The sequence below is a fragment of the Chiloscyllium punctatum genome, chromosome 16 (assembly GCF_047496795.1).
Source record: "Chiloscyllium punctatum isolate Juve2018m chromosome 16, sChiPun1.3, whole genome shotgun sequence".
NCBI classification, from domain to species: domain Eukaryota; kingdom Metazoa; phylum Chordata; class Chondrichthyes; order Orectolobiformes; family Hemiscylliidae; genus Chiloscyllium; species Chiloscyllium punctatum.
In genome coordinates, this window is record NC_092754.1 from 39,488,989 (window position 1) to 39,505,996 (window position 17,008).

A 17,008-nucleotide genomic window follows, 5' to 3' on the forward strand; every position below is an offset into this window, starting at 1 on the left:
GCATTATAATGGAATCTAATACTTAGATGAAAAAAGAAAACTGTTAGACCTCTACCTCCATCCCTGTATATTTCTAGGGTTTGTGACTAGAGGTGAGAAAGCATTAGTCATACCCACACCCTTTCTGTTATCCATTTCCTTCCTGCTCACCATACACTAACTTTGTCCATGTGTGAAATGTCCGAAATATTGGCACGTGATGAGAAACAGAATTGTAAGTCATTATTGTATCAGAAGACAATATTTTTCTTGTATCTTGTTAGAGAACTTTAACAGATGTTAGGATGTTAGAAATATATTCTAAGAACCTTCCCTTGATATTGCAATAATGTTAGAAATATTGGACATTCTTGAGCATGAAACAGAATTGCTGAGGAGAGAAGCAATGTTAAGCATGAAAGAAGCCAAACTTCTTGAAAGCTGCAATAGGAAAGGATTTGCTATTAGAAGAGATAGAGAAGCTCAGAAGATCAACATGTAAAGACATTTTTTGGAGAGGTAAAGGTGGCAGCTCTTGATCAGACTCATGCAACATAATAAACTTTCGCTGAGCAGAAAGAAACGAAAACATAGCTGTACAACCAGAACTGGTTCATTGTCAGATTGGCTAATTTGAAGGAATTTAATAAACAAAATCAGAAATGTTTTGGAAAATTAATTTGTAGGGATGGATGATGAATTAATTAATTGAAATAAAAAGAAGAGTGGAAAAGAGAACAGCTGCACGCTCTTAGAAAGATTTAGTGAAATTTAAAATACATGAACTGTGCTATTGTTAAGATGAAATGTGTTGTATGGAACTTTGACTTTTGTAATTTCACTTTATATATATTCAAATTCCCAAAACAACAGCATTAGATGGCATAGTAGTATGATTTATTAGACCAATACAGGTCTTAATCAGTTTCCTGCATCATTATGATTTCTCAATTGCAGACATATCTTTATAGGGAGGTGTCAAATGGGAATAAAGCGCTATATTACATAGACAGCCTTTTGGACAGTAGCTCTATTACTATCCCAAACACCTCTAAGTAGCTGGTGATAGAGCAGCATTAGCAGGACGGGAAGGGAAAAATACAACAAATGTCTTTAAAAACAATTTATTGCAACAATTCCAAATCAGGCAATGTCCATGAAAGAACTGCTTTTGCTTTTCTTGCGTTTGGTTTTGGCTGAGGGCACACGAAGTTCCAAAGATTCCAAACGAAATGGCCTTGGTGTGGGCATTTCAGGAGGCTGGGTTGGAGACACTGTATTCAAGTTGGAGACAGCATGGGAAGAAGATCCATTGTTAAGAGATACATTATGTACAGATGTGGAGTTGTGCACTGTTACAGGAGAGAACAAAAAATACAAAATAGGGTCATTTGCACAATGCCACACCATTCTTCATGAGCTATTTACACAGATCAGTTTAACCAAATTCAACTTCAAAGATTGCTCATTAAAGGGATTTCCAATTTAAGATGTCTTGCCGGCCAGATCGGAGTCCAACACTTTGAGTTAAACTGAGGAACAATTTAAATCTGATTTGTTTATACCCATGATGAATATTGATCAGTATGGACTAGGCCTAATACAAAAACTGTTTTTAATTAATTGGCTAGTTCAAAACTTGTAATTTTATTCTTAAAAATCACCAGAAAGGGTATGTGCTCCCTTGTCCTGGAGAAATTGATATTTCTTTGCTTATCCAAAAGTCTGCATGAACAAACCAAGTCATCAAACTGATATAGATTTAGTTATTAATCATTGTTCCCTTTCTGCTTCAGATTCCTCATAGACAAGCAGTACTTGTGAATAGCACTAACTGTGGCAGGTACTCTAAATATATGTTGAGAAGATTTTACCATTAAATGTCTTAAGATAGGAATGCAAAAACAGAAAGACTGGTGGGAGAGATGAACCTGTAGATCTAAAAGATCATGTGGAGAGATTGATAATGTATTGGAATTTTGTTGAGGAAACAATTATGGATGTAACAGTCTGAATGGAGTCAGGATGGTATGGGTTCCACCTCCCAAGCTATGCTTTCCCTCAGTAGGGTCATGCACTTGGGATCCTATATATTGAAAGATTAATTCCAAAAGTTCTAAACTTCTGTGCTGGCTTCCTGGACCCTAGGATCCTCTCCTCAGAGTCTCATTCTACCATTCCCAGATCTCGTGATCTCTTTCAATCCTCCTTGATTCTGGGTCCTCTTCAATTGTTCCCAGGACATGTCAGCTTCTTCCAGTGATTCCCGATTTCAGGATCATTTCCCCAGTGATCTTAAGACCCACCACTATCAAGTATTCCTGAATCCATTTGCTAGACCCTTGCATTCACTCAAAACACATCTGGATCTCATATCCCGTTGCTTGTTTAACTGACAGAACCATGGCCTCCTTCCAGGCTTCCTGGTATGATGGTATATTAATACCCATTGTCATATTACTTAGCACAATTCTAAGCCAAGAATTGGCCCAAAATTTCAGTAGTTTGATTGGATGGTTGTTCACACAGCATGCTTTGTAAAAACAATGTGCTGAGATTTACTACTGGACTAAAAGGTCAAATAGCTCAAAGACTTACTTATTGGCATTTTGGACAAATATCCTCCGTAATGATAAAAGGTATCCTCACCAAGGTACTTTCTAAGCTGGCACAATGCATCTGAGTTTTGATATTTCCTCTTGGAAAGAATATTGTTTGAACTAGTTCCCAATGGTATGTTTAGTATTACTGTTTTCATCATGGATTGTGAAAATACTTACAGAGACTTCGTGCAGGGTCTGTATTCAGGATCTGACTAGCACGCTTTGACCTGAAATAGTTGTTGGCAATATTTTCACTATCACTGCGGTTCAGCATTTGCCTGTAACGGTCTTCTTCCTATAAGTCAGTAATGATATTTGAAAACATATTTCATCCTTAACACATCAAAAACGGTGCATTGGAATAATTGAGTTTAAAAATTGTTATTCAAGATTCAGCTACCCATTTGGAACATGACAGATAATTTTTTTGAGTTGCAGCCAGCACTGAAAAAGTTGCCTTTGATGATAAAAACATATAATTTGCTGGTTTGCTATTCATTCTTTTAGATTAGTTTGACTTAAATTCAAAACTGTCAGCCATGTAAACAGTATCTAATAAACATAAACTTATCTTTGTACCACAGAGACCTTTTACAGTAAACTGTAGTTCCAATCTCTAAGGAAAGGTTTAGAGGGATATGGGCCAAGTGCTGGCAAATGGGACTAGATTAGGTTAGGATATCTGATCGGGATGGACAAGTTGGACCAAAGGGTCTGTTTCTATGTTGTACATCTCTATGACTCTAGATTTCCTTGTGCTAAGTAATGGAGCATCAACAAAATTAAACTCTGACTACTATTTAACAGGCTAAACATGAGTTTTAAAAATTATTTACGTCAATAGTGAATAAGAATCATTGAATCCCTACAGTGTGGAAACAGGCCATTTGGCCCAACAGATCTACACCGATCCACCAAAGAGTATCCCACCTAGACACATTCCCCATTAATCTATATTTACCCCTAACTAAAGCACCTGAACTTTATGGACAATTTAGCATGGCCAATTCACCTAACTTGCACACCTTTGGATTGTGGGAGGAAACTAGAGCACCTGGAGGAAACACGTAGACATGGGGAAAATGTGCAAACTGACAGTCGCCTGAGGCTGAAATCAAACCCAAGTCCCTAGTGCTGTGAGGCAACAGTACTAACTACTGAGCCACCGTGCTGCATTGAATTGTCTAGTAACCAATGGGACCTGGTTTTGCTCAGAATGATAATAACAGTAAATGCCATATTTACCAGACTCAAAATCTTGATATTTTCAAGTGTTACATCTCAGCTGGTGCTGATGTTCAGGATCGGTAGTGCAACATGCCTCTAGATTAATTTCTCACTATACTTTATCTTGAGGAAATTGTTTCAATTTATGGACATCCATTCACACTGTTTCAGAGTCACATTTAAGCAGTCTATATATTTACTTTGCTGATGATCACCTCCAAATCATAAATACACCATGAAATCACCTTCTTCAGGTGTTGTTCATCAGACATTTGCACCAGAAGACCGATCTTTCATAACTGTACCTCCATGACCAATGCAGCTGTACTAGGCGTGTCTGCTATCATAAAAAGATTAAGTTTCGGGATTCTTTTAATGTGACCTAGACATTTTTGTAAATTGCTCACTCATGGGATGCAATCAATGTGGCTGAAGGTATGCCCACTGTGATGATGAAGGTGATATATTAAGGTGGTGAATGACTTGGAAGTGAACTTGGAAATGGTGTGTTCCTATGTAGATTAGGTGAAAGTGATTCATGTAATTAACACTAATTATCTTTGCCCAATGGTACTTTACTGTAGGATAAAACAGCAAATTGCTGTATTGAAGAAATTTAATTCATATAACTCTTGAACTGCAACATCCACAGTGCAGAAAAACCTTACTAGATTTGACCAATTTTCCGATCATTACAGAAAGAAGGCAAATTTATAAAACATTTTTAATCATTTCAGGGCACCTCAGAACATAATACAGCCAACTAAGTATTTCTGAAGTCAAGTCATCGTCTTAACTGCACACAGGAGCTTGAAATCCACTAACTTAGAGATGTGTTTGATATCCTATGTATTTGGCAATGTATTTGGCAATAAAATGCCAATAAGATGAATTTCTGAATAGCCAGGGGCTTCCAAAACAGTGAAGCATACACTGCTCAGTCCTTACACTCTGCAACATTTTATTCATCATTTTTAAAATCTATTTTATCTGTAATTTCTTAAAGTATTTTCCAGACAGAATGTTCTATTTCTTAAAACATCTTATTGAATAATCATTGCACAAAAATACATTTCATTTATTCATTTACAAGAATGTGGACAACACTGGCAAACCACTTTTTTGTGGTCTAACCCTAATTAACCTTGAGAAAGTTATGATGAGCCACCTTCTTGAACCATTGTAGTAAATGTTGCGGATGCATTCCCCCATTGCTATTATGGAGGGAATCCAAAGATTTTGACACAGCGAAGATGAAGGAACGATGATATATTTCCACATCAGAATAGTGTATAAATTGTGGGAAAACCTGGAGGTGGTGCTATTCTCATGCATCTGTTGCCCTATTCTTCTAAGTAATAGAGCTCACCAGTTAAGGAAGTGCTGTCAAAGGCAGCTTGGCAAATTACTGCCATGCATCTTGCCACACACTGCTGTCACAGTACACCAAAAATATTTATACAGCTGGTCCAGTTAAGTTTCCAGCCAATGGTGACCTTCAGATTGATGACAGAAGGTAATTCAGCGATGGTAATGTTCTTTTATGTCAAGGGAGATGGTTCTAGTTAAAGCCTCTATAGTCGAAATCTTACTTGCCACACATCAGCCCAAGCCTGAATACAATTCAGCCTGCTCCTCAGAATAGACTGTGTGTTCGAAACTTAATACCTCTGCTTCAGTATTATGAATGTTCGAGTAACTTGTCAGTTGAGTTTAACAATGTATTTCTGGCATTTCATGGAACATAGAACATGGAACAATACAGCGCAGAACAGGCCCTTTGGCCCTCAATGTTGCACTGACCTGTGAACTATTCTCAGCTCGTCCCCCTACACTATCCCAACATCATCCATGTGCTTATCCAAGGATTGTTTAAATTTCCCTAATGTGGCTGAGTTGACTACATTAGCAGGTACGAGCTGAAAATGTGTTGCTGGAAAAGTGCAGCAGGTCAGGCAGCATTCAAGGAGCAGGAGAATCGACGTTTCGAGCATGAGCCCTTCTTCAGGAATGAGGAAAGTGTGTCCAGCAGGCTAAGATAAAAGGAAGGGAGGAGGGACTTGGGGGAGGAGCGTTGGAAATGTGATAGGTGGAAGGAGGTCAAGGTGAGGGTGATAGGCCGGAGTGCGGGTGGGGGCGGAGGGGTCAGGAAGAAGATTGCAGGTTAGGAAGGCGGTGCTGAGTTCGAGGGATTTGACTGAGACAAGGTGGGGGGAGGGGAAAGGAGGAAACTGGAGAAATCTGAGTTCATCCCTTGTGGTTGGAGGGTTCCTAGGCGGAAGATGAGGTGCTCTTCCTCCAGCCGTCGTATTGCTATGGTCTGGCGATGGAGGAGTCCAAGGACCTGCATGTCCTTGGTGGAGTGGGAGGGGGAGTTGAAGTGTTGAGCCACGGGGTGGTTGGGTTGGTTGGTCCGGGTGTCCCAGAGGTGTTCTCTGAAACGTTCCGCAAGTAGGCGGCCTGTCTCCCCAATATAGAGGAGGCCACATCGGGTGCAGCGGATGCAGTAAATGATGTTTGTGGAGGTGCAGGTGAATTTGTGGCGGATATGGAAGGATCCCTTGAGGCTTTGGAGGGAAGTAAGGGGGGAGGTGTGGACGCAAGTTTTGCATTTCTTGCAGTTGCAGGGGAAGGTGCCGGGAGTGGAGGTTGGGTTGGTGGGGGGTGTGGACCTGACGAGGGAGTCACGGAGGGAGTGGTCTTTTTGGAACGCTGATAGGGGAGGGGAGGGAAGTATATCCCTGGTAATGGGGTCCATTTGGAGGTGGCGGAAGTGACGATGGATGATACAATGTATATGGAGGTTGGTGGGGTGGTAGGTGAGGACCAGTGGGGTTCTGTCCTGGTGGCAATTAGAGGGGCGGGGCTCAAGGTCAGAGGAGCGGGAAGTGGAGGAGCTGCGGTGGAGGGCATCGTCGATCACGTCCGGGGGAAAATTGCGGTCTTTGAAGAAGGAGGCCATCTGGATTGTACAGTATTGGAACTGGTCCTCCTGGGAGCAGATGCGGCGGAGACAAAAGAATTGGGAATATGGAATGGCGTTTTTACAGGGGGCAGGGTGGGAGGAGGTGTAGTCTAGGTAGCTGTGGGAGTCAGTCAGTTTATAGTAAATGTCCGCGTTGATTCGGTCACCAGAGATAGAAATGGAAAGATCTAGCAAGGGGAGGGAGGAGTCTGAGATGGTCCAGGTAAATTTGAGGGCAGGGTGGAAGGTGTTGGTAAAGTGGATGAACTGTTCAACCTCCTCGTGGGAGCATGAGGCAGCACCGATGCAGTCATCGATGTAGCGGAGGAAAAGGTGGGGGCTGGTGCCAGTGTAGCTGCGGAAGATGGACTGTTCCACATATCCTACGAAGAGGCAGGCAGAGCTGGGGCCCATGCAGGTGCCCAAGGCTACTCCTTTGGTTTGGAGGAAGTGGGAGGATTGAAAAGAGAAGCTGTTCAAGGTGAGGACCAGTTCAGTCAGTCGAAGGAGGGTGTCAGTGGAGGGGTATTGGTTGGTACGGCGGGAAAGGAAGAAGCGGAGGGCTTTGAGTCCTTCGTGATGGGGGATGGAGGTGTACAGGGACTGGATGTCCATGGTGAAGATAAGGCGTTGGGGATCAGGGAAGTTAAAATCATGGAGGAGGTGGAGGGCGTGGGTGGTGTCCCAAACGTAGGTGGGGAGTTCTTGGACTAAGGGGGACAGGACAGTGTCGAGGTATGCAGAGATGAGTTCGGTAGCAGGTAGGGCATTTCACGCCCTTACCACTCTCTGAGTAAAGAACCTGCCTCTGACATCTGTCTTAAATCTATCACCCCTCAATTTGTAGTTATACCCCCTCATACAAGCTGACATCATCATCCTAGGAAAAAGACTCTCACTGTCTACCCTATCTAATCCTCTGATTATCTTTATGTCCCTATCAAATCCCCTCTTGGCCTTCTTCTTTCCAATGAGAACAGATCCAAGTCTCTCAGCGTTTCCTCATATGACCTTCTCTCCAGACCAGGCAACATCCTGGTAAGTCTCCTCTGCACCTTTTCCAATGCTTCCACATCCTTCCCCAAATATGGCAACCAGAACTGTACACAATATTCCAAGTGTGGCCGCACCAGCGTTTTGTACAGTTGAAACATGATATTGTCGTTCCGGAACTCAATCCTTCTACAAATGAAACCTAACACACCATATGCCTTTTTAACAGCACTATCCACCTGGGTGGCAACTGTCAGGAATAATTATGGTTAATTTGTAGATGACACTTACCACTGAGCAATCTGCAATTTCATTTGTAGTGACTCTGATCCCCTGCTTTGCTGGTGCTAGACTAGAGCCAGCTGAAAAAGAACAAATGAAGTTAACTTGTACAACACAAAAGCAGCACTTTATTTCTATCCAAAATTTTCTCATTTCTGGTCGATTTAGTAAAATAGAATGGTTTTTGTGCACCTTATTACAGTTTATATTACAAGAAGACCATTCCAAGGTCGACCTGGTTCTCTGATTAGCACATAGAAGCATGGAGGGAATCAGAGGTTGGTGGACTGATAATTGTGCTTATCATGACCGTTAGCACTAGAGATTGCAGTTTCCCTACTGTTGTTTCCCTTCCAACATGAAAGATAGAAACCACCACACTACCGGCGGCACGGTTGTTTACTGGTTAGCACTGCAGCCTCACAGCACCAGGGACCTGGATTCGATTCCAGCCTCGGGCAACTGTCTGTGTGGAGTTTGCATATTCTCCCTGTGTCTGCGTGAGTTTCCTCCCACAGTCCAAAGATGTGCAGGTTAGGTAGATTGGCCATGCTAAATTGCCCACAGTGTTAGGTGAATTAATCAGAGGGAAATGGGTCTGGGTGGGTTACTCTTCGGAGGGTTGGTGTGGACTTGTTGGGCTGAAGGTCCTGTTTCTGCACTGTAGGGAATCTAATCTAATCTACCAACTTGTATCACTAAGAATAAAAATATCTGTTAATACTCCTCGCCATAATTATAATTAGCCTGATGCAAAAGAGTACAGAAAATAATCAGTTATGCAATCCTTAATGTTTGCAATATTTTAAGCAATCCAAACTTATAACACTCTGGTTTTTAAAACCTGGCAGCTTGGTTGTTGATTTAAGGTATCCTGGATATTTCAGCTCCATCGAGCTCTACGCACTATTCCAATATGAAAGCCAGCACTTGAAAAAAACTAAACTCTCTTTCCAGATATCCTTAACATTTATTTCAATTGGACTCTAGCTATTTAGGATTCCTTTTCCAGGAAACATACCAATAATCAATTTACTATTTGTCATAGTTAAGTGTATGAATAACACCTTCACTGACTGCTAGTTCCATTTTCTATGAAAGTTAGCCTGTGTTCTAAGTTTAGTTCTGAGAAAAACTGTTAGGATATTCACAACATTATAGTCCAAAAGATAATAGTTTTTAAACAGAATTCAACATCCTTTTTTTTTGCAAGAGCTTTATTTCAGTTTGCCATAAACAATAACATTTCCTCACCACTGATTAGTAGCTACTAATATTTATGCAACTGATTCATACACAGTTAACTCTTTATTAACATACCAATCATATGATCCTTCATTTCATTAGGTTTCAGGCATTCCTTCATCTATTTTAAATTATAGGAGATTCCCCTTTCTCTTATTTAGATAAATCAATCTATAATAATTGTGAAAAAGACTGTTGATTTATGGATTATGATTTTTAATGTTAGTTTGTGTCCAATTGAGTGTGGTTTTTGAGTTAGCAAGTGGTGGGTTTTCCATGTGTCTGAAGTAAATAATTAACTTGTAAGTATTTATGTAGTCATAGCGATTTCTTTTAAATACAGTTTTCGAAGTGATTAGGTTTGTGCACTAATGGACTTTTGTTTATTTTTGAGTTATTGAGACTCTGTGTGGTAAATAATGGGGCCTCAAAGATTTGTTACAAAATTCTGAAATTTGTGATTTTTTTAAGTTTAAGGAGAACCCCTATAACTAAAGTGACTTTTAATTTCATATTTTACTTTGAGTGGAATAGTCCTGGGAAGACCTTGGAACATGATGGTTGGATGCAATGTTCCTGAGAATGAAATGATAGACACAGTGAATTAGATTACTTTGGAGTTAAAAGTGAGCATTAGTTCCAGACCAGAAGTGTTTAGATATAAACACATGAGTGATTGTTTAAGCTGAGCATATTGAAGCTCAAGTGTTATGATAACTCTAAGAAGAATGTATCTAGAGTTCCAGTTGGCTTCTGGTCCAATAGGGCTCTTGTGCTAGAGCTTGTCTACTTCGACAGCTTTTCTTTATTTTTGCTGTCTTTTTTTTTAAACCTACCTTGTCCTGAGCTTGGATGGCATCTGTGGTGGTGAAAGCCCAGTGTGAAGGACCTTGGATAGACCTGCTGCGGACCTCCACCAGGCCCAAGACACAGACTTCCAGCCGGGCCCAGGGCATGGACTTCCAGTGAGCCCAGGGCATGGTCATCAAGTAGGCCAAGTGTGGAGGAAAGTGAGACCCTACTTACTTTTCCAGAGCAAACACAGGACCTGGAATTGACACCTGATACATTGGCAGAGGTGATGTCGGCAAGGTAGGCCCACAGCAAAAGATGGTGCCTGAGGATCGGCAACTTCATCATTAGTTGAGTCCAATGCTGGCAGCGGCAAAGCTGTGGCATAAGGACATCATCACAACATCGATCAGGTGTACCCAGCGGCAAGAGACACGTCTTTGACATTGACTGGTCTACCATACGTGGCAATGAGGCAGTGGTGGAGGAGTATCAGCTCAGTGGCAAAGATGACGCCTGATAATTGTCAATTTTGATATTGGTTGTGTCTGGTGTAAATGAGGTTAAGTGGTGGCAGTGGATTGGAAGCACAGACATTGCTAACGGGGAGATGAGCTGGCTAAGGACTGATGGACTCTTTTCAAGCTATATCTTTCTTTATCTTCCATAATATTATTTAAATTATTTAAAACGGTGACAAAAGAAAGCTTTTCACTGTATTTTGTTGTAATCTTAGTGTAAAATACATGTGACAATAAAATCAAAATCAAAAGTGAATGTCACAGTTGACCTCAACCTATCAAGATACAGGAATCCTGGACTGAATATTATACAAGGAGCATTTTGAATCAAACCTGGGTCACTGGCACTGTGATACAGCAGTGCTAACCACTGAGCCACTGTGCTGCCCGGATACTGTACGAGGTATGGAGTTTTACAAACTGTACTTGGAGTATTTTGGGCATTATACAAAAGCTGTTCTTTTTCTTCCCTATTTATAAAACAGTATTTTGAGATTAAGGGGATTATACTTTTACTGTGTGTTTAAAATCTTTGAATTTGGAATATAAATAGATAATTTGGATTATTATATTTCAAGTATATTCCTTTATGTTTTCTGTTTTTTTGTTAAAGCAACATCTGCAGCACTGCATGCTTATGCTTCAGCTGGCGACCACTTTGTAAAAATTAAAAACAAAATATGATCCATCAAGCCCAGTTCCTCACTCTGGGGTCTGCATTTTCCAGTAATAACACCAGCTGGGATCATAACAGAATTTTAAAAATGAAAATAGGTTATATTTCCATATCTTTCCCTTTGAACTCTAAAATTCCAAGCATCTATTTTTCCAGTACATCCAACAGTTTCTTTGAACTTGCTGCTTTCTTTTTAAAATAATCAGATAATTGATGACTACTATCTAATCATTTCAATTTGGTGATCTCTCCATTCTCCCACATATGTTTTAAAACTGCAATATTGTTCCTTGGACATTTTCATTCACACATTTCATTGAGTGTATGTTATCCCATAGTGAAGCAGTATTGATGTCGCACTCAATGAATATTGCTGCTGAATCTTTTTTTAAGAATTTCTTCCAATTTTGTCACTTAATATTTTTTGCAATGATTGGTTTCCATGGAAAATACCTTCCACTTTGAGATTTTTCAGAGCGTTACTCAACTCAAAGATGTCAAAACTGGCATCTGTCCTTATTTGGGTGCCAGCCAATTCAGCTATCCTGTTAGATCTTGCAATTTCTTCATTTCAGATTTGGAAGCTGCTGCATCTTTTTGTAAAGCCCTACCTTTAGCTAATAGCAATGAGTTTACATATTTCAAATAAGATTATGCAAAGTGATGCAAGATGCATTCGGCCTGATTTCCAAACCAATGTACTTAAAATCCCCATGAGCCTGATTTCCAAATTTGGATTCTGCTTTAACCCCATTTATGATAATTTTTTCAAATTCCCAGCTCCATCCCCGCTAAAGATCATCTACATGCATCCTTAAAATGCTGAAAGCTGCAATTTATGATACCTGTAAAAAAAGCAAAGCCTGCTCTTAACTGAAGACAATTCAATTTTAATACCAAAGCATACAGGCATCATTTAGGCCAATATATATATTTAACTTCTAGAGTGTCCCCATTTCATTTGGTTTCTCTCTTAAACTGATTTCCTTGCAGAAATACAACTTTAATCCCAAGCATTTGTTGCTAACAAAGCCAAAAAAAATTGAAGTCTGTTTCTTGCTGTCAGTAAATCTACCCTTATATCTTGATCCTCCAGTTTTTCTACAAATCTCATGCTACTCACCTTGCTTTAGCCTAAATAATCCCACTATAGACTTATTTTTTGATGCATATCCACCCATGTGATAGGGCTGTTTATTCCCGATCTGGGAACGCTCTGTGTATACTTTCAATTCCCTCCAGCTTTCCAGTTCTTGTTGGTTTGCATCTTTTATTAACTTGTCTGGTAATTTGTTCATGATTACTAAGATGTCCCAATCACATGGGCTTCTATTCTTGATTGTATTCCTGGTTTTGTATTATATTTCTCATCCTTGTTAAGCTAGGTCCACAATCATGCTTTCTGTCTCTTTATGGACTGCTACTGTTTAACCTCTGTCTTGTAACATAGAAAATAGAACAATACAGCACAGGAACAGGCTCTATGAGCCACCAAAGAAAATTTTCTGATTCTGTATGTGGATGTATCTACTAGACAGGTTGCAAAACTTGACCTACTCTTGGGAAATAAGGCAGGGCAGGTGACTGAGGTGTCAGTGGGGGAGTACTTTAGGCCAGCAACCATAATTCTATTAGATTTAAAATAGTGATGGAAAAGGATAGACCAGATCTAAAAGTTGAAGTTCTAAATTGAAGAAAGGCCAATTTTGACGGTATTAGGCAAGAACTTTCAAAAGCTGACTGGGGGAAGATATTCGCAGGTAAAGGGACAACTGGAAAATGGGAAGCCTTCAGAAATGAGATAATGAGAATCCAGAGAAAGTATATTACTGTTAAGGTGAAAGGGAAGGCTGGTAGATATAGGGAATGTTGGATGACTAAAGAAATTGAGGGTTTAGTTAAGAAAAAGAAGGAAGCATATGTCAGGTATAGACAGGATAGATCGAGTGAATCCTTAAAAGAGTATAAAGAAAGTAGGAGTATACTTAAGAGGGAAATCAGGAGGGCAAAAAGGGGACATGAGATACCTTTGGCAAATAGAATTAAGGAGAATCCAAAGGGTTTTTACAAATACATTAAGGACAAAAGGGTAACTAGGGAGAGAATTGGGCCCCTCAAAGATCAGCAAGGCGGCCTGTGTGTGGAGCCGCAGAAAATGGAGAAGATACTAAACGAGTATTTTGCATCAGTATTTACTGTGGAAAAGGATATGGAAGATATAGAATGTAGGGAAATAGATGGTAGCACCTTGCAAAATGTCCATATTTCAGAGGAGGAAGTGCTGAATGTTTTGAAACGCATAAAGGTGGATAAATCCCCAGGACCTGATCAGGTGTACCCTAGAATATGTGGGAAGCGGGAGAAGCCTCTTGCTGATATATTTGTTTCATCGATAGTCACAGATGAGGTGTTGGAAGACTAAAGATTGGCTAACATGGTGCCACTGTTTAAGAAGGGTGGTAAGGACAAGCCAGGGAACTATAGACCAGTGAGCCTGATGTTGGTGGTTGGAAAGTTGTTGGAGGGAATCCTGAGGGACAGGATGTACATGTATTTGGAAAGTCAAGGACTGATTAGGGATAGTCAACATGCCTTTGTGCATGGGAAATCATGTCTCACAAACTTGATTGAGATTTTTGAAGAAGTAACAAAGAGAATTGATGAGGGCAGAGCGGTAGATCACATATGTGATCTATATGGACTTTAGTAAGGCGTTTGACAAGGTTCCCCATGGGAGACTGGCTAGCAAGGTTAGACCTCATGGAATACAGGGAGAACTAGCCATTTGGATACAGAATTGGCTCAAAGATAGAAGACAGAGGGTGGTGGTGGAGGGTTGATTTTCAGACTGGAGGCCTGTGACCAGTGGAGTGACCCAAGGATCGGTGCTGGGTCCACTACTTTTTGTCATTTATATAAATGATTTGGATGCGGGCATAACAGGTATAGTTAGTAAGTTTGCAGATAACACCAAAATTGGAGGTGTAGTAGACAGTGAAGAAGGTTACCTCAGATTACAACAGGATTTTGATCAGATGGGCCAATGGGTTGAGAAGTGGCAGATGGAGTTTAATTCAGATAAATGCGAGTTGCTGCATTTTGGGAAAGCAAATCTTAGCAGGACTTATACACTTAATGGTAAGGTCCTAGGGAGTGTTGCTGAACAAAGAGACCTTGGTTCATAGCTCCTTGAAAGTGGAGTCACAGGTAGACAGGATAGTGAAGAAGGCGTTTGGTATGTTTTCCTTTATTGGCCAGAGTATTGAGTATAGGAGTTGTGAGGTCATGTTGTGGCTGTACAGGACATTGGTCAGACCACTGTTGGAATATTGAGTGCAATTTTGGTTTCCTTCCTATCGGAAAGATGTTGTGAAACTTGAAAGGGTTCAGAAAAGATTCACAAGGATGTTGCCAGCTATAGGGAGAGGCTGAACAGGCTGGGGCTGTTTTCCCTGGAGCATCGGAGGCTGAGGGATGATCTTATATAGGTTTACAAAATTATGAGGGGCATGGATAGGATAAATAGACAAAGCCTTTTTCCTGGGGTGAGGGAGTCCAGAACTAGAGGGCATAGGTTTAGGGTGAGAGGGGAAAGATATAAAAGAGACCTAAGGGGAAACTATTTCACACAGAGAGTGGTACGGGTATGGAAATGAGCTGCCAGAGGATGTGGTCGAGGTTGGTACAATTGCAACATTTAAGAGGCATTTGGATGGGTATATGAATAGGAAGGGTTTGGAGGGATACGGGCTGGGTGCTGGTAGGTGGGACTAGATTGGGTTGGGATATCTGGTCGGCATGGACGGATTGGACCGAGGGGTCTGTTTCCATGCTGTACATCTCTATGACTCTATGACTCCGTGTCTGTGTTTACCATGATGCCATTCTAACCTAAGCCCATCTGTTTGCACACGGTCTGTATTCCTCTATTCCTTGCCTACTCATGTGTCTGTCTGAATGCCTCTTAAACATTGCAATCGTATCTGTTTCTACCACCTTCCCTGCAACACATTCCAAATACCTGTGTAAAGAAACTTTTACTTTAAACATTTCCCCGAATATAATAAGATTTATTTCAACAATTTGTGATCTCTTTCTATGGACACATTTATTCCTAGATCCACTGTTTGAACTTCCATTGCATTTTTGTCTTTTTCATCTTTGTAATTTGTGTTTCCAATCTATGGGTTTAACCCTCATCCTGTACTTTCATTCAGCTTTATTACCAATAACGTTCTTTCAACCTCTTTATTCTTTTAGCCCCTTTCTTTTATAATAAACCACATCTCCAAGATTAAAACATGTTTTAGATGGCCTTATAATGCACCTTAAGGTTCACTGAATTCTTTGAGACTTCACCTTTCATGAAAGCCTTTTTGCCTGCCTGCAGTGCATTCAAATGCTTTGAAAAACTAGAATTATTGAAGCCCTTTCCTAAGCTGCTCACTTATTATTAATGGAAATTTAGGATTCATTTCAAAAACGTATTGATAATCACTGTATCCTTGTCATCTGCTATGGATTCTTAGCATATGATATTGCAGATCACAATTTACAGTTTGGCAGATCTGTCAAAACTTAATGAACAATATTATCTCTTACTGTATGATTCCTTTCACATAATCATTGCTGAAAGGGTTTTCTGCTTCCATATTCATAATAGTTATGCCCATATATGGGCACATATCTTTGAATTCATCATTACCAAACTCCCTTCCCAAACATCAGTGAGAGATTTTGCCTGTGGTCCAAGTTAGGTCCATATTCACTTTTACATTGCCTAATTATCTTCTTAGCTGTACTCTGTATTATTGTTGACTGACAAAATATGTTTGTCAAATCTACAAAATGTAAAATGAAAATACGTTTTTCTTCATCCCATCCCTTTAAATTCATGGCCACTGACTCATTGAAATTTTTTGCTAAGGCTATGACGATGTATTTTGATTTTTCTGTTAGATTTATCTCTCTGATCTTATTGTACTTCCCATCCCTCAGTCAGTCATCCTCTATGAAAACTTTTAATCTCTTCGAGGATGGATAAGCATATTGCCTTTGTAATTTAAACACAATTGATATTTCTAAATTTCCATCCTCTTCTGTCAATAAAACTCAGATTTCTCTAGTGGACAGGTCATGTTCCATTAAAAGAATACAATAATGCCTTGCTACTGTAAATTGCAAATTCACAGATTTTATAAATTCAATAGCTTTGTTATTTTCCATCTTCTAGTTTCATCTGTACTTCCTTCATTGATATTATACTTAATAACAAGTATTTTGCTGAGCAGTAAATCTGTACTAATAAAATGATCCATTCTGACTATTTTAAAAAGAATAAACAACCACTAATTTCAGAGATTTTAGTCTGTTATCATTCCCAAATGTGAAACTGATAAAATTGTCAAATTTGTTAACTTTGTTACCCAGACAGTCTAGGTAACACTTTAGCCAGTCTATTCCTCGCACAGTAGATGTGTAGCCGCTGTCCAATACTTCACAATTTGCCAAATCAATAAAATGTAAAATGCCTGAAAGTTCCTGCAATGAATATATACATCACTGAGCTGAAATACCTTGTGACCAATACAATATCTTCTCTTTGACATCTATATCTATTTTTTTCCCTCTGAATCCTCAACTTCTTGTTTGGTTTTGAATTACAGGTTTATTATAGGTTTAGGGCAGTTCATGGTGTAGTGGTACTTAGCATCACACCTGAAAC

The 17,008-nt window shown here is 39.9% G+C and overlaps 1 protein-coding gene across 2 annotated transcripts in view; it reads right to left on the reverse strand.

The window, feature by feature from the left end:
- Nucleotides 1-1,087: 1,087 nt before the first annotated feature.
- Nucleotides 1,088-17,008, reverse strand: part of kif17 (kinesin family member 17) — an 83,993-nt gene continuing 68,072 nt past the window's right edge. For both annotated transcript variants that reach the window (XM_072586753.1, XM_072586756.1), the window contains exons 12-14: nt 8,059-8,129; nt 2,760-2,877; nt 1,088-1,331 (exon numbers count right to left, since the gene is read on the reverse strand). In XM_072586753.1, coding sequence (XP_072442854.1) covers nt 1,123-1,331; nt 2,760-2,877; nt 8,059-8,129 — 398 coding nt within the window. In that variant the 3' untranslated portion in view covers nt 1,088-1,122. The remainder of the gene's footprint in view (nt 1,332-2,759; nt 2,878-8,058; nt 8,130-17,008) is intronic.